This window comes from Mustela putorius, unplaced genomic scaffold (assembly GCF_011764305.1).
Source record: "Mustela putorius furo isolate JIRA1106 unplaced genomic scaffold, ASM1176430v1.1 tig00003962_pilon_pilon_pilon, whole genome shotgun sequence".
Classification (NCBI taxonomy): Eukaryota; Metazoa; Chordata; class Mammalia; order Carnivora; family Mustelidae; genus Mustela; species Mustela putorius.
In genome coordinates, this window is record NW_025422106.1 from 24,093,423 (window position 1) to 24,110,723 (window position 17,301).

General features: G+C 55.4%; 3 protein-coding genes across 4 annotated transcripts in view; 2 read left to right on the top strand and 1 right to left on the bottom strand.

The window, feature by feature from the left end:
- Positions 1 to 1,078, bottom strand: part of RTN4RL1 (reticulon 4 receptor like 1) — a 70,121-nt gene extending 69,043 nt beyond the window's left edge. The window contains exon 1 of the mRNA XM_004746851.3: positions 545 to 1,078. Within this exon, the coding sequence (XP_004746908.1) occupies positions 545 to 557 (13 nt within the window). The 5' untranslated portion in view covers positions 558 to 1,078. The remainder of the gene's footprint in view (positions 1 to 544) is intronic.
- Positions 1,079 to 4,461: 3,383 nt separating this feature from the next.
- Positions 4,462 to 13,973, top strand: DPH1 (diphthamide biosynthesis 1). 2 transcript variants are annotated; one of them, XM_045069948.1, is made up of 13 exons: positions 4,462 to 4,625; positions 6,350 to 6,502; positions 6,625 to 6,688; positions 8,333 to 8,454; positions 8,886 to 9,043; positions 9,172 to 9,293; positions 11,019 to 11,087; positions 11,489 to 11,645; positions 11,771 to 11,874; positions 12,396 to 12,474; positions 12,741 to 12,881; positions 13,062 to 13,163; positions 13,837 to 13,973. In XM_045069948.1, exons 1-12 carry the CDS (start codon positions 4,565 to 4,567, stop codon positions 13,143 to 13,145), a joined length of 1,314 nt encoding a protein of 437 aa, XP_044925883.1. In that variant the 5' UTR covers positions 4,462 to 4,564; the 3' UTR covers positions 13,146 to 13,163; positions 13,837 to 13,973. The 2 variants fall into 2 exon arrangements, with proteins under 2 accessions (XP_044925883.1, XP_004746906.1); XM_004746849.3 differs by having other exon boundaries at positions 4,467 to 4,625; positions 11,774 to 11,874.
- On the top strand, positions 13,172 to 14,681 carry OVCA2 (OVCA2 serine hydrolase domain containing). Its single transcript, XM_013053488.2, has 2 exons — positions 13,172 to 13,508; positions 13,837 to 14,681. Exons 1-2 carry the CDS (start codon positions 13,325 to 13,327, stop codon positions 14,334 to 14,336), a joined length of 684 nt encoding a protein of 227 aa, XP_012908942.1. The 5' UTR covers positions 13,172 to 13,324; the 3' UTR covers positions 14,337 to 14,681.
- The last annotated feature ends 2,620 nt before the right edge of the window (positions 14,682 to 17,301 follow it).

Here is a 17,301-nt window from a genome sequence, read left to right on the forward strand (position 1 = left end):
CGTCCATGAGGACTAAAGCAGGACTGTAGGGAAGATGCCCACGTCCCGGCCCCGCCTGAGAAGCGAGGGCGCGCAGTGAGCGCCCGGGCGGCGCGGTGACTGACCGCTGGCCGCCCTGGAGCGCGGGCCGCACCCGGCCCCGCCAAAGCGGCAGAACTGGCAGCATGTGCCCACGCAGCGGAAGGAGTCTGCGACTGCAAAACTTTATAATGGCAAAGCAAAGGTCCCAGAAGGCCGGCTTCCTTTCCATCATGGGTAGCTCACAGTGGTCTCGAAATGACCTCGCCGAGCCAGATCCCTAGGCCTGGCCGCTTGATCCATGGCGCAAATCCCGTGTCTCGCAACCGGCCACAGACAGGGGCTGAGCTCCAGCAGCAAACCCTCCGCAGGTGCGTCCCCGCAAAACCCGCCAGCCCGCCAGCCCGCCAGCCGCTGCTTCCCGGGCCAGGAGCTCGGGCGCCAGAGAGCGCTCGGGTGGCTCCCGGGCTCGAGGCTCGGCCGCGTGTGCACTCAACTCCAACTTGCCCCTTCGGCTCCAACTCACCTTTTCGAAGCATGTTGGCCGCGGGGCCGCCACTCGGAGGTCGGCCTAGGCGCGCTCCCTGCCGGAGTCCGGATTCAAATCCTTGGGTGCCGGCTACAGCTAATCCGAGCGCGTCGAGGCGGGGGCAAGCCGGGGATCCGCTTGTGCCCGGCAGCCCGGCCCCTCAGGGGCATGGTGAGCCCAAACCCAGCGCCGAGGGCACCGGCGCCCACTAGCAACCGCGGCGCTGCCTGGCAGCCCGGCGCGCTTGTTCAGCCCCGGGACAAGCGGCTTGCTCCGCGGAGCCGGCGGCCTGCTTCTGCAGCCCCGAGCTCTTTGCAGGCGGTTTTGAGGGGGTACGCCGCCCCCCGGCCGCCCGGCCGCCGGGCCACGGCCCCCTCCTCTCCGCCCCCTCGGGCCGCCGCCGCCGCGGCTGCTGCAAAAGGGCGCTCGCACGCACCGCCGAGCTCCGGGGAAAGCGCCCCGCGCGTTTGCAGGACCCAGCGATCGGCGGAGCGGGGCGCCTCCCTTCCTCCCCCCCACCCCCCGGCTTCCCCCACCTTTTCTCCTCCCTTCCTCCCTCCCTCGCTCGCTAGCTCCCTCCCTCTCGCTCCGCTCCCCGCCCCCGCTCACGGAGCGCCTCCCATACAAAATTTATGAAAGTGCTCTCAGCTCGCGGTGCCGAGCGCCGTCCTATTCCCAGGGCAGCGGCGCTCAGCAGCGCGGCGCCGCCTCCCAAGGTGTTTTCGCTGCGCCCGCCCCTAGGGACGATCCTTGGCCCGTGTTGGTCCGAGTACCTGCCCCAGGCCCTGGGCGGCCGTCGGGCTACTCGAAAGCCCCTTCTCGGCCCCGCGGGCTTCCCGGAGCTCGCGCCCGCAGCCCAACCCCCGTCTGCTCGCCCTTCGCGGCTGGAGGTCACTGAGAGAGGCGGCTGGAAGCGTGCGCTCTGCCCACTGGCTGGGACAGGAGGACTGCCACCCAGAGACCCCGATCACAAGTCTGCACTCCTGCCCATATCCTCTCTAGGCGACTTCGCTTCCTTCTTGGAGGCTCGACGGCTCCTCCCCGCCCAGGACAGCTCCGGAAAACCCAGCCGCCTCGCATCCCGCGTCCCAGGATACTATTCCTTTGGGGGGTAGGTGTGGCGCGCCCCCAGACTGGTCTAGCCCACGCAGCAAGCAGTCAGTGAGGCCCAATTCCAAATTCTAGAGTGAGGAAGGGACCAGTGTGGGGATCAGATGGGCTATCCCCGCCTAGGGGGGTATCCCCGATCTCCTTCAGTCTACACCGACCCCGCCCCGGGCTTCCAGGAAAATGGAGGAGGCACCGCTTAGAAAGCAGGTCCCGCAGGGGGCCAGTTGGGCTGAACAGAAAAGGTTCAGGCCAGGCGAGATCCTGGGTGGAGGCGGCACCCCCTACTGGCCTGGAATAAGAGGGGTCCTAGGAAAGGAAGAAGAGGGCGCTAAGTCACTCATTCAACGTGCATTTACTGAGGGTCAATTCGTGGGGCATTACTATTCCTAGGGATTCAGCCAGTGAAAAAGACAAGGTCTCTGCATTCAATGGCACCAAGGCTCTGGGTTTCCGCTAACTACATAGGCATGTAACTACAAGAGCTTAGGGCATAGCTGGGGAAGAAAGACCCACAAGGCATCTTAGAATGTGACAGGAGGAGAAACAAAGTGTTGGGGGCTCTACTAGCTCTGTGAGAGGGGTGAAGGTGAAGGATGATCAAAGAAGCCTTCATCAAAGGGATGCCATTTAGGTTGGGGCTTGAGGGTTGAGTTATCAGTCTGAGAAGAAAAAGGACATTCAAGGCAGGAGAAAAGGTGCAAATGCTTGAAGGTGAAAAAGTAACCTTGTTCTGATGATTAAGAAGATTGGTCCATCTTGGGATGGAACTGGAGGTGGAGTATTCTCTCTCTTAGCCTTGACTTGGTCCCACACCCTGCCAGGCATTAAAGCTGGTCTCAAGGCCCTGGGCTCTCCTTGAGCGAACTGAGGCCCAGTGAGGTTGAACAACTTGCTCCATGTCATAAAGCAGATCAGTGCCAAAGTGTAGGCCTTAATCGGGGTCCGCTGGTCCTCCTTCCAGCCCCCTGAGCTGCCTCCCCATGACCCCCCTGCCCCACAAACTCCAGCATCTCAGACGAAGTTGGCTGGGGCTGGGCGTGAGTGTGAGAAGCACAGTTATTTCGGGCCTCAGGAGGGCTGGGCGCTGCTTTGGAGTCCAGCCAGGGGGTGGGGGTGACTAGAGGAGGGTGTTGTGGTATAATGTGGGGGTGCACTGTGCCCGCCTTCTTGTCAGGCAGTAATTACTCAGCCTGCTGAGTAACTCAGGCAGGGAGACCCCCCACCAACAGATGGAGGTGTTCTCGGCCCAAGCTGAAGGACAGCCCCCAATGTCCTTCACTGCAGTTATCTTAGGGGACATGCTCACATCTGTCCTTGATGCCTAGTTCCCCTAGACATCACCTGGTTTCCTAATGGGTGCTAGGGCAGCTCATTCAGCACAAGAGGCTGTGGGGCAATGTTGTAAGAGGGTGAGGGCCTTCAATCATTCACAGGCCCCATTCTGCCCAGAGAAAGCCTCCAAGGGATGCGAGACCTGCTAGGGAGATGCCACTGCTCTTGTGGAATCAATTCCCCCCCTCCCAACCCCCTTGGATCTCACAGCTGCAGCCAGAGTTAAAGCTGTCCACAGGCTGGGCCTTAGTGTCCTGAAGGGGGAGGGGCTGGACTCAGGGGTTCGCTGGAATTGAAATTTTGCACCTTGGGAGTCCAAAGAACCCAGGGGAGATGGGAAGTCCATGCCGAGCTCTTATCAAGGCAAGAGGGGTATTCCTGGGACCCATATTGGCCACAGCCCTCTCCAAAGCTATGACTGTCCTAAGAGTATCAGTCAGTGGCCTGGGGGGGCAGAGCACTGACCCCTTCTGGTCCTCCCCTTGGCTGCTCACTCTCAGCCAGCCCATACATCCTTTCTCTCTGGGCAGCCACCCAGGCAGGCCTGTCCCTGGCTGCTTGTTTGTCACTTCTCCCTGTACCTTAATTAGGAGTTTCCAAGCAAGGAGGGCCTCCAGGGGAGCCCCAGGCCACAGAGCTACCTTAAAGGGCCAGCTGTGCTCACATCACCACCTCTGAGAGAGGAAGGTGGTGCCAGAGGGCTGGATGGGCAAACAGCCCTGGGGGACTATTGCTGTATGGGGCAGACCTTGCTAAGGGCCAGTCCTGCAGGTACTCTGATCTTCCAAAGGTCAAGGCCATCTCACTGGCTGCTTATGCCTTCCCTTTGGGATCTCAGGAGCCCAGGCCTGAGAGAAAGGCTATCTGGACCTGAGAGGCAGCCAAGGCAGGGAAAAGGGTAGATTGGTTTAGGCAACCGGATTCCTTGGACTGCTCCCCCTATCCCCACGCCCTGCCCCAGGAAAGCAACCTCAGGCGGGGGCCTTTCCATGGTAGCAGTTTTTCACAGGGGAAACCTTCCAGCATTCTGCACTGTTGGTCCTAAAGGTAAGGGCACTCTGGCGCTCAGAAAACCCCAGGACTCAGCTTGGAGCTGGGCTGATGGGAGCTGAGTTCTGTCTTGTTTGGGCAGTGGGGTCCTCTGAGGTACGGAATTTGGCTCTACCTACACGGCCTCCACTGCTTACCAGGAGAGACAGAGAAGAGCGAAAGGGATACGGGGCGGTGGCGGGGGTGGTCTCCCATTCACAAGACTTGGCTCACAGAATTCGGGCAGGGAGTCGGCAAATAGGGGAGCACTGGTCCGGGAGTGCCAGGTCTGGAAAACCGGGAGCAGAGGAGAAGACTGGATCGTCGAGAGAGTGCAACTGCGATTGGTACGGGACAGCTAGGGGCGGTGGAGAGCTGAGTCCCTGCGGGCTGGGGACCGCGGTAGCCCCGCCCCTACCGTTTCCTTCCTAGTCCCCGCCCAGCAAATTCCCGCCCCTCGCCAGCGACCGGCGGTCGATCGCAAGGTCTGAGTTCTCGGCGTTCTTCTAGTGCTGCCTTTTTGGTCTCCACGTGGACAGGCCAGTGATGGCGGCGCTGGCGGAGTCCGTGGCGGCGGAGCCGGGCAGCCGAAACGGCACTAGTAGAGGTGGGTGCTACTACGCTGCGGCCTCCGGACCTCGCATCGCGAGTCAGGGCTCCCAAGTCAGGGACAGCACCTTCCCCCGCTAACGGCGGCGGCCTTTCTCCGCCAGACCCGGAGGGCCCCGCGGTCACTTGCTCCGGCGGCTTTCGCTGGAGCCCAGAGGGACCAGTCTTCCTTTTGCAGCCTTAGGGCGCGATCCGGAGCAGCAATTCCTAGGAGCTTGTAATCCTCAAGCCGGAAACGCTGCCCCCGCCCTTGCCTTGGCTGGCACAGGAGGACTCACGGATAAAGCGGACCCGATGGGGAAGGAAAGAGCCAGGCGCGCTGCAGCGGCCATTCCACAAGTGGGCCGTCGGGGAATGCCTCCATGAAAGAGGCACAGGGTTTCATTCATCCAGCTCACTGACTGCCAGGCCTGTGCTGGGTTCAGGGACTACACAACAGCCTTGCCCTCAGGGATCTTGTCTACCCGGGAATACTGATGTAAACTGAAGATCACAGACACGTGATAAAAGAGGAGGCGCCTACTAGTCCCGAGGACCTATTGAGCTTCTAAAACCAGCAGCTCCCACATCCCAACGACCACAGGGGACTTGCCCTATCAGAGGAACTTTTGTGAGGGGCCCAGGATTCTGGGCTGTTTGTTCCAAGGTCTTTGAAACAAATGAACAAAAACTACGGCCGTAGTAACATTCAAATATGGTCTCATCAACCATCATCAACTACGATCATCTGCCCACAGGCAGAGGATGAAGGGTTATGTCTGGGAGGATCCCTGCCATAGTAGTAAAGGGCCCTAGCAGAAGTTCTGGCACAAAGTACAGGTTCAATAAATATTTGTTCAATAAATTAATTTCTTGATTCCTTATCACATTCCCAAACTCTCTGGTTCCTGGAGAGATAATAGGGTTGAGTTAAGCTGAATTATGAGGAATAGGAAGCAAATTAAGGGTTGCAGCTTTGCTAATGGCTACAGTGTTTTCTCCTTTAATTAGGTTGTAATTTGTACACCTGCATTTTCCCCTGCTAGACTACTAGCCCCTAAAGGGTGGGGTAGCTTCTCTGTCCTTACCTGTTTGCCTGCAGTCCTAACTAGAGTGTGTTCTTTTATTTTTCCTGGGGTGGAACAGTGAGACTAAGGAAGCTGTTAAGTCAGTTAAATATTTGGTTTTTATTTCCCTTTTAAACGAGGAGAGGGAAGAGTCCCACTGTAGACAGAGTCAGTGGGACTTGAGTAAAGAGGGCAGTCTTTTAAGTCAGTACTTAGTAAGTTTGCTTATAGACTGCATATCTAGGACCTCAGAACTTCAAAGTGTTCTCAGGGACTTGTGTGAGGGTTTGGGCACGGGGGAGGACATTTTCCCAGACTTCTAGGCTCTTGGGTTTTCCTCAGAGTTGTTCTTTACCAAGGAGCCGTTGTTTGGACTCAGTTCAGTCTCCTGGTGTTATCTCTGTTCTTCCAAAGGTAAGGGATGGGGTATACCTCACTCATGGGCTCAAATCTTTGATTCTCAGTAATCTCTCAATATGGAAGTTAATTATGCAGATCTCTTTCAGGCTTAATGGGTTGTCTTTCCAGCTTCAGAATGAACTCAGTGAGGAAGAAAGCTGGGCCAACCCCCTTGGCATCTGGGATCTGGGCCTGAAGCTTGGGTGGTGGTAAGGACTTAACTGGGTCTGATTCTCTTTTAGGCCAGGTGCCAACTCAGTCCTTTCATTTGTCCTAGGTCGAGCCCCTAGGGGCCGCTTGGCCAATCAGATCCCCCCTGAGATCCTGAACAACCCCCAGCTCCAGGCAGCCATTCAGGTCCTGCCTTCCAACTATAACTTTGAGATTCCCAAGACCATCTGGAGGATTCAGCAGGCCCAGGCCAAAAAGGGTGAGCCCCCAAGTTTTGAGATGGGGTAGGGGTGGAGAGGTTGCCTGGCTCTGTTAGGGACAGTATCCCCATTCCAGGATTTTCCTAGACCTCTGCTCTCATGTCTTCGCTCTGTCTTTCAGTGGCCTTGCAAATGCCTGAGGGCCTTCTCCTCTTTGCCTGCACCATTGTGGATATCTTGGAAAGGTGAGGCTTGGGGCACTGGAGAAGAAGCTAAGCCAAGACCTTCCCCATGCCCATTATATCTCTTCCTGTTGACATTTTTTCCTTCTGGACCTTGGCCTTACCTTGCCCCCTCCCACAACCATACATGCACAAAGGGAAAAAGTCAAAACTAAACTCCCAGCCTGCTGAGATCCCAGCGTGTCTGGCTTGTCTTGTCTGTATAAATCTCTTTTTCCCTAAAAAAAGTGGGGGAGAGGGTGCAGCAGGGAGTGGGGAGATGAGTTGTTTCCAGTATCTTCAAAGCTGGGCCTAGAGCAGGTGGTGGGGCCTGAGGAGGAATCCTCAGAGCTGACCTGGAATGAGCTGTGTTGTCAGCATCAGGTCTAGCCAAGGGGAACCTTTTTCTCCCACACATTTGGGGGAGTAGGGCAAGGAGGGGCTTGGTGGGGGAGAAGTGTCTAGGAGATGGTATTCAGTTCCTCTCCCCTCTCTAAGTTTCTTCATTACAATGAGCCATCTTGGGGCTGGGGGTGGGGAGTTCTCAGCCATCTGGAACCAGCACAGGAACAGGGAGGGGGAATGGGGAAAGGGGAGGTCATCTCGTGATGGGAACCTCCCACTTCCCTGCTGCTGCCCTCCCCCACTCCGCTTCTCATCCACTGCCACAGACTCACTTCCCAGCTCCCACCCTCTTGCCCCTTGGGGATGCTCTCTGGGGCTCAGGCCAATTTGCATACATTTTAATCTATAAAAAATTAAGTGCTCTGGCTGACTCAGATGCCTGGGCTGCATTTTAAGGAGTTGAATAATCTGCTTCTGTGCACAGACTGATTTGGGGAAGGGGGAGGAGGAGGGGCTGCTGACTGACGGCAGCTCAGCTTTCCCCAGCACACCTCCAGGAGAGAGATGGGAGACCCTAGTTGCCAAGCCAGGCCCTGTGGCCCAGGTGTACATCTCTCAAGGAAGAACTGGTCCCCTAGCACCATGCCCCTGGTGAATTTGGGGAGTGCGGGGTCTTCCCCACCCACCCCTGTCCCCCAGTGATTCAGGCCTGGCAGCAGATCCTATGGCAATGTGTTGGCCAGAGCCCACTCTTTCTGACACATGAGGCGTGTGGGTGGTGCCATGTGCTATGGGGGAGCCGTTCGTGGGTCCCCCCCACCCTAGGTGCAGAGGGCCCTAACTAAGGGTGGGGAGGTAGCAGGGGGTCTGGGTGACAGGGAGGCTGTGTGTTTCCCTACATGCATACCCACACACGCTGCAGTGTCAAAGCATGGGAGTGGGCGCCTCTGCATGTGTGTGTATGCTCCTTGCTCTGGGTGGGACAAGCCGGGGCGTCAGAGCCCCCGTATCTGACCCTGTGTCTGCCCAGCTGAGAGGTGGGGGTCCTTCTTGAAGTCTGGGCTTGGATGGAGGAACCCGGGTGCTACAGAGACCGTGCTCATACCGCTCCAGTTCCAAGAGCTGCTGCCAGGACCGGGGGATGTGACAGCTGGGCCCCTCCTACTCTTTGTTGGCAGAGGTGGCAGCTGCCAGCCCCAGTGATTGCGGGGCATAGGGAGAGGAGCTGGGCCCTGAGATATCCCCACAGGGGTAGGTCTCTCTCCCACCTCACCCTGGTGTCACCATCTCGTTGTCCCCCTCCCCATTCCCTCACCTCCACAGGTTCACAGAGGCCGAAGTGATGGTGATGGGCGATGTGACATATGGGGCTTGCTGTGTGGATGACTTTACCGCCAGGGCCCTGGGAGCTGACTTCCTGGTGCACTATGGCCACAGCTGCCTGGGTATGGTGGGTGGGGATCCTGGCTGGGAGGCAGGGAGGCAGGACTGCATGCTAATTCCCCCATCATGGTGCCTTCTTGTCCTGCTTGCAGGCAGGAGGTCCCTCTCAGTTTCTGGAATGGCTTTGGCCTTCCTGCTCTGCAGGTGGATCTTTCCTTTGGGTTTGGTTGCCTTGGAAACAACGCTGCTGTCCCAGATGCGGGTGTTTGAAAGGCTGTTGGTGGTAGAGCAGTCTGGGCCCCCAGTCAAGGGGTGGAAAAGGAGCTTCTAAGGGAACCTATCACTGTGTCCCTCCTCCCCCCTGCCTCCTGCTCACTCCTTGTATCCCTAGGCTGAAGCCACTGGTCCTGGCTGCTCAGAGACTTTGGCCCAGGCAGGCCCCCTGCACCTCTGGCCTTCCAAAACAGTCTCCTGAATTCTTGTCTCTTCCCAGTTCCCATGGACACCTCGGACCGAGACTTCCGGGTACTGTATGTCTTTGTGGACATCCGGATAGATACTACCCACCTCCTGGATTCTATTCGCCTCACCTTTCCCCCAGCTACTTCCCTTGCCCTGGTCAGCACCATTCAGTTTGTGTCGACCTTGCAGGTAAGTGACCAGATAGGCAGCCAGCCTCCGGACTTTTCGTGAGGCCCATGTTAGGTGCTCTGGCTGGTCCTCTGGCCCTGGCTCTCCCTCTTCACCCACTTGATTCCCTTCCCTCCTCATCCCTCCAGGCAGCTGCCCAGGAGCTGAGAGCTGAGTACCGTGTGAGTGTCCCACAGTGCAAGCCCCTGTCCCCTGGGGAGATCCTGGGCTGCACGGCTCCCCAGCTGCCCAGAGAGGTGGAGGCTGTTGTGTAAGTGAAAGATGAGGGCCCAGTTGAGAGACATAAGAAATGCAGCTAGAGGGGCACCTGGGTGGCTCAGTGGGTTAAAACCTCTGCCTTCGGCTCAGGTCATGATCCCAACGTCCTGAGATAGAGCCCCGCATCAGGCTCTCTGTTCAGCAGGGAGCCTGCTTCCCTTCCTCTCTCTCTGCCTGCCTCTCTGCCTACTTGTGATCTCTGTCTGTCAAAAAATAAATAAGATCTTAAAAAAAAAAAAAAGCACCTAGAAGGGATCGGGAGGTTCATTGTGTAGGAAAGGAAGCTGAGTCTCAAGCTCTTTTTTAACTGTTTGCTCAAGGTCACCCTGCAAAATGGGGACTGAATAGGGTTGCAGGTGGCCTGTCTCCCTCTCAGGTGCTCTGTCCACCATGTAAGAGGCTATTCCCAGGCTGGGGCAGGAATCAGAGGGCCTCATGGGGTGGGGAGTGGGGGTAAGGGTGGGCTAGAAATGGTGGGAATATAATTGGAGAAGATGGATGGGCACGCCCAGGCTGCAGCCCCGTTAATTTAGCATCCGGACAGCTAACAAGCAGGAGCAGCATGTCTCCTGCCGCCTAATTATTTTAGGTAATGGAAATGCTTAATGTTGTGTGAATGCAGCCAGCCTCAGAGCTGATAGCTCCCCCGGCTGGGACTAGGGAGGGGAGCCCCATTCCTAGCTAATGGCCTGGAGAGCGGGAGGGGCACTCCCTGACTCAGCCCTGCCTCTGGGGCTATAGATGCTGGTCCCATAGGGCCTGCTGCTCCCATATAGGACAGCCCTGCTCCCGAAGGGGCATTGCCCCTCTGCCTGTGCCCGCAGGATTCTGAGCCTATAGGTGCCTACCACTGGGGGCTTCAAGGTGTGTGTTGGAGGGAGAGAAACCCTGAATATGGGGCATTCATCACAAAGATCAGTGTGGTCTCCAAGAAGGAACTGCATTCGTGATTGTCCTCTATGCTCTGCCTTCTCCGTGGACTGGGAAGCTCCTTTTACGGACAGGCTTGATAGAGCCTGGTGGTTAAGCCTAGAGACAAGTCCTAGATCTACTGCTTAATAGCTGTGTGACTTTGGGCAAATTCCTTAACATCCCTGAACAGCAGCTGTATCTGTTGTAAAATCGGGATACTCTAGGTACCTCAGAGGACTATTTAAGGGTGTGAGTGTGGAGTCCTACATGGCAAGTTCTTATTCTGGGCCTTGGTGCACAGAAGACACAAATCCAGTTAACAGTAGTTGTTACAACTCAGTCAGAGGACCTGAGAGCCAGTTTGGGGAGAGAGAGCCTTTGTAGACCCTGAAACTTCATTTACAATAGCGACGACACGTTGAACCCTATTTGCCGTGTCTGTGTTGAGCTAGGTAAGGAACTGTCCCGCCATCTCCAAGGTAGGATCTCTAGAGCCCTGAGCAGCCTTCCCATGGCCATAGCTGCCCTTTTACGCTTCCCCCAGAAGTCTGGGGTGAGGAGCAGTTCTCAGATTCTGCATTACATAACTAGAAGGGCCTTATTCTCATCCAGTTCAAACTCCTTATTTTGCGCATGAGAAAACCAAGGCCTCAGGAGGCGGAATGTTGACTTAGGCCAGTCCGCCCTCCCCCCACAGTAGCAGCACATTCAGCCAGGAGCTCAGTCTGGACCTCCAAGCCAGTGCCCACCTTTTCTGCTGTCTCACCGTACCCCACATTTATCATCCCCTGTCTTTCTGCTGCAGATATCTTGGAGACGGCCGTTTCCATCTGGAGTCTGTCATGATTGCCAACCCGGGTGTCCCCGCTTACCGGTATGGGCTAAGCTGGGCTGACCAGCTAGGGAGAGGGTGGGATATCCCTGCCACTGAAGCCCTCAACTGGCCGAAACTTCCTCATTCCCTGGCCCCTTGACAGCCAACAGCTCTAAGTATCTGAGGAACTTGGGTCCTGAATCCAGGCATCAGACACAGAGCTGCTGTTGCACAGTACCCACCCATCCCCCACTGGGATTCATACGGAGATTCTAAATCTCCTCCTACTTTTGCCTGCTCCAGCTGTGGGACTGAGCTTTCTAATGACAGTCTCTGCTCTCTTCCTCATTACCTCCATGGAACCTAAAGATTCAGGAGACCAAGGGACTGGGTCAGGGAGCTATGGGTACAACAGGTACCATGAGTGGCTGTCACCATAACCCTCATAGCTTCTTTTCCAGATATGACCCATACAGCAAAGTCCTATCGAGAGAACACTATGATCACCAGCGCATGCAAGCCAACCGCCAAGAAGCCATAGCCACAGCCCGCTCAGCTAAATCCTGGGGCCTTATACTGGGCACTTTGGGCCGCCAGGGCAGCCCCAAAATTCTGGAGGTCAGAGGGCTTGGGATGGCCTCTGGAGGAGGGGACTGACTGGAAACCCAGCTGGGAAAATTACTTAAGGGATTTTGACTTGGTTGCTTGACCATGGTGACCTGAGCTTAGCCTCCATCTTCCAGCAGCACCTGGAATCTCGGCTCCAAGCCTTAGGACTTCCCTTCCTGAGGCTGTTGCTCTCTGAGATCTTCCCCAGCAAGCTTAACCTACTTCCTGAAGTGGATGTGTAAGTTTCCTCACCTTACCTCTCTAGCAATGACTCTGGCTAAGGAAGCTTCCTTAGATCAGTGTCCTGCCCAGCACATATTGAAGGATGGAGTCAGTGGGGATTGCTTCCATGAATGTTCATGTTTACAGAGCCCTCATTCAGCAGGGGCTGCTCTTGGCTAGGGGTCTCACCCATTTCAGTTTGGGAGCTCACAGGCAACTGTAACATCACAGTCATTCTTTTGAGGTAGGTAGTTGGCACCTGCAGTGTACCAGAATTAAGCTAAATTGGATTCTGGAGATAAGATCACAGATAAGCTGCCTGGGCCGAGCTCTCAGAGGGCTCTCTCAGAGGAAACGAGAAAATCAACAGCTATAGTGTTATTCTGAACGGTAGTACGTGACTGTCTTTACTCTAGAATTAATAGTAAGCATTCATTGGGTGTTTTGGGAACAAAGACATGTTTTTCAGCATGCTGCCCAGGGGAGGACCACCTTCCCCACCCCCACTTTGGGTCTGACCTGACCTTCCCTTCCCAGGTGGGTGCAGGTAGCATGTCCGCGCCTTTCCATTGATTGGGGCACAGCCTTCCCCAAGCCGTTGCTCACACCCTATGAGGTAACCCTGCGTTTTGAAAATACCTGAGAGAGAGTGGGCTTTGCACCTGGTTCTGTCCAGGGAGGGATCTGCAGTGGGGTGGGCAGCACCTTTTACAGCTGACTCATTTCTTAGTTGTGTGGCCTTAGTCAAGTCCCTTAACCTGTCAGAGCTTCACATTTCCTTTCTGTGGTATGAGGACAATAGGACCTCCATAGGCCATCGTGAACATTTAATCAATTAATCCTGCCCAGAAAAAGTATTGTTGTCCGGGTGTCCTCCCTTAGGCAGTGGTGGCCCTGAGGGACATTTCCTGGCAGCAGCCCTACCCTATGGACTTCTACGCCGGCAGCTCCTTGGGGCCATGGACAGTCAACCACCGACGGAACCGCCCCCTCCAGGCCCTGAGCCCGCTGGCGTTGGAGAAGGTAGGCCCAGACTTGCAAGCGGGGAGGTGAGAGACCAAAGGCGCGGCCTCGCCTGGCCGCCTCCCTAGCGACGCGAGCCGAGGCCGCCGCCGTGAGGCCGCTACGGGAAATGCACGGGAGTAGGGTGGAGGACGTCGCAGAATGGAGACCCTGAGCAGAGTCTGCCATCCTCCTATGCAGGAGGAGTCCGCGCAGCCCTCTCCAGCCGCGGCTTGCGACGGCTGCAGCTGCGGAGACGATAAGGGAGCAACGAACGTTCGATGAGCCCTTCCTTGGTCTCAGGTATCCGCCCCGGCTTGGGCCGCGCCTGGTTGTTATGGGAACACCCGGTTCGCGCAGAGGCCCGCCTTTGGGGTGGGGCCAGCAGTTGGTCCCACCCCTCGGGCATTCGATTTCCGCTCGGGGAAAGGCTGCTTCCGGTCCCTGCCGCGTTGGTCGGCAAGATGGCGGCGCGGCCGCCGCTGAGGGTGTTAGCCCTGGCCGGCTTCCGGCAGAGCGAGCGGGGCTTCCGCGAGAAGACGGGAGCGCTGAGGAAGGCGCTGCGGGGCCGCGCCGAACTCGTGTGCCTCAGCGGCCCGCACCTGGTCGCGGATGCTGCGGGTCCCGAGGGCGCCGGGCCGGACTCCGGTGAGACGGGCCGTGCCCGGGAAATGCACTCTGAGTCTCTTACCTAGCCTCATTTCCGTAACGCCTTTCAGCATACCTCCACGCCGCATCCTCACCTCTGCCTTCCTCCTGCCCATACACTTCATTTCTTCCATCCCAGCCTCCCAGGCCTCCACCATGATCAGGCTTGCCATGCCTTGCCATGCCACTCGGCTCTCCACTTCATTATCCCCAGATTCTGCCTCTTCGCTAGTTGTCAGCCCTCAATCCCCCCTCCCTCCCGTTTTCATTTCTCATGCCCTAGATACCCGTTTGCCCTAACCCCATCCTTTCCCCATTATCGCTGTAGAGCCCTGCCTTCCGGAGGAGCAGCCCCGAGGCTGGTGGTTTTCAGAACAGGAGGCAGACGTTTTCAACGCCCTGAGCCAGCCCACAGTATGCAGAGGCCTGGAGGAAGCCTTGGGAACCGTGGCACAGGCACTGAAGAAACTGGGACCTTTTGATGGGCTCCTTGGTTTCAGCCAGGGAGCCGCGCTGGCAGCCGTTGTGTGCGCCCTTGGCCAAGCTGGCGATCCCCGCTTCCCCTTGCCAAGGTTTATCATCCTGGTATCTGGTTTCTGTCCCCGAGGCCTTGGACTCAAGGAACCCATCCTGCAGTGCCCCTTGTTACTGCCTTCACTACACGTTTTTGGGGATACTGACTGCGTCATCCCTTCTCAGGAAAGTATGCAGCTGGCTAGCCAATTCACTGGAGCCGTCACCCTCACTCATTCTGGTGGCCACTTCATTCCAGCAGCTGCTGCCCAGCGTCAGGCCTACCTCAAGTTCTTGGACCAGTTTGCAGCATGAAAGATGAACAAATGGCTCTGCCCCTACTTCCCCCACCCCCACATGACCTCGGGGCAGCCTCTGTAATCCAGTCCTTCCATCCCTTCCCCCCTCCCTTGGGAGCTTAGCGGCTGTCAGTGTTCCTCATCATCACCAATTAAGAGACAAGTATCAATTCTGAGACTCAGCTTATTATAAGCCCAGCTCTACACTCAAGAAAAAAGGGATCAGAAGGACTTAGCGGAGCTTGGCATCTGCCACTCAAACATGAAAAAGGCCAGTGGACCCCTGGATAAGTGGAGGGTGACATGGGAACGTGGGGGCTGATGCTACTGTGACTGCTGCATAATAAAGTGCTGGTGGCAATTTTGAGCATCTTTGTCCTCCTACGCGCAGGAAAGCCATTTTGTGACAGAAGTCCGGATTGCTGACATCCACAGAGCTTCCAGGGCAGCTCCAAAGAGGGAAGGACGTGTTTCTAGTTACGAACCCCCCAGGATAAGCTCATGTGTACCCACATTTGGTAGAAGTCCCAAGCGGAAGGAAAGGAGGCCTTGGTAGCAGAGTTGGAAGAATTTTACTTTTGAGAAGTTCTCGGAAGAGATTGCTGGGCAAGGTGCTCCCTGGGCTCCCCGAGTTAGGCTTCCTCTGAACCCTGAGGGTTGTGTACTGGCCTTCTGTCAAACTCTGGCTTCTTGGGTGCTCTGCTTTTTCCTCCAGAACTGCTTTGGCCCCTCTGAGCTATAAGCTTGGAGGATGGGTTGGTCCTAGACCTTGGGAAGAGGCCCAAGACCACACAAAAGAAACCCTTTTACAAACCTGCCCTCACCTGCAGTTTCTGGGATTGATGCTGCTTTGTAGTGATCCAGCCAGGGCCCAAGTAGCCCCTCCAGTTTTAGAGATCATTCGTTCCCAGACACTCTAAAGACGGCCCACTTTAGCTCCTTGCCCTGCTTCCAGTGCCCCCACCTGTGGCCCATCCTGCTCTTTGATTTCAGCCCTGCCTCTGCAGGATCACAACCTCATTCCTTTTCTGGAATATCCCAGGAGGCCCTGATCTAGCCCTCAAGCATGGTTGTTCCCAGGGAGTTTAGGAATTGAATAGGAATAGGGTTAGGGGATATAGCACAAATACCTCCTCCCATCCTGAGACAGTCAGACTAATATACCTTAAATTACCCCAAATCCCGAATTCTTCACTAACGACAGTAGTTGTCTAAGAAAAAAAAAAAAAAAAACTGGAGTTACACCGCCCTCCCCCAGCAGACCCAGTTTACTGGAATTTAGGACCTTTACAGCAGAAAGTGGGGATGGGAGGATAGTTCCCCCTTGCTAGTATCGGCTCTGCTTGCTCTTGGGTGTTTTAAAGGGATCCCTTTGACAAAAGGACGGGACTCAGAAATGGGCTGAATTACTGCTACAGACCTGTTGAATTTGGCCCATAGGATTTTAGAAAATACTGGATTTATAGTATTTAATATCTTATGAATTTCACACACAGATCCCCGGCTTCTCTGGAAATGAGTTCAGAGTGGAATGCAGTGAGTATGCAGTTCAGAGCTCATGTGCCCCCATGGCCATCATAGCCTGCCCCCTTTAGCGAGGTCCCAAGAGATGAAAAGGATGACAGTTGCTACCACAGCCCTTGCTACTTGGATTTACTGTGAGGATGAAAAGAGAGAGAACAAGATAGAGTGGGGAATGAATTTTAAGCCAGGGTTTAAAGTTAGAAGGATGAGGGTAGAGCAGAACAGTATTAGGGGGAGCAGAAGTGCTCAGTGCTCTGGGTGAGAATTCTCCCTCCCCCACCTCCTGCCTTAAGAATCAGAAAATGTCCAAGCTAGAAGGAAAGAGATCATGTGGTCACTGCTTCCCAACAAGTGGGATGTCCTTCCCATCACATCCTCCAGGAGCAACAGAGAATCTTAGGGGTCATTGCCGCCCACCCCACACAGATTCTACGGACCACTTGCATCAGAATCATGTTAAAACTTGACCTACCGAGGGGCACCTGGGTGGCTCAGTGGGTTAAGCCGCTGCCTTCGGCTTGGGTCATGATCTCAGGGTCTTGGGATCAAGTCCCGCATCGGGCTCTCCGCTCAGTGGGGAGCCTGCTTCCCTCTCTCTCTCTCTGCCCGCCTCTCTGCCTACTTGTGATCTTTCTCTGTCAAATAAATAAATAAAATCTTAAAAAAAAAAAAAAACTTGCCCTACAGAGCCAGTTGCTGGACCGAGGAATCTGCATTTTTGCAAACTCCCTGGACTGGACACTCCCATACAACATGATATTTGAAAACCATTGCCTTAGTAGAATATAAGTCTCTGGTAAACGTGCTATTTGAAAAAAACAACACACACCTGGGATTCTCATGCGCTCCACTAGGGATGGGGAGAAAGCTCTCCAATTAACCATTCATGTAACATTTTCAATTTGTATTTAAGGGAAATGAGGTCCGGAGGTTAGAAAGAGGAGTACCTTTGGTGGAGCGCTAACTACACCTGATACTGTGAAAAGCAGAAACTTTAGAGAGTTGCCCAATTTAATCTCACTATTTCCTGAAGTAGCCACTATTAACTTAATATTACAACTGAGGAAAACAGAGGAGTTAAGTAACTTACCCAAAGTTGGATTCAGATCCAGAATTCACATTCCTAACCATTCCTAGTCATTGCTTTCTCTCCTGTAACCTCAGAAGTGCAGAGAGGACACGCAGCACTCAAGACTTTTGGGCTAGGTGTCCTGTCTGGGTCTCACCTTCCTAATCCATAAAATAGGTTGGGGTTGGGGTGCACTCATTGAGGTTCTAAGATACTAAAAAATTCTCTAAAGTCACTTCTCTGGTTTCCCCCCTCTGACCATTTTCTCCAGATGGGTTCAAACTGCAGACAACTTGGTCCCTTCAGAATATTGCTCCCATTTCTCTTCTCTGCCTCTCACTCCACCTTCAATACCTAAAGCTCTTGAGAGTAGTCCCTGAGCAAAGAA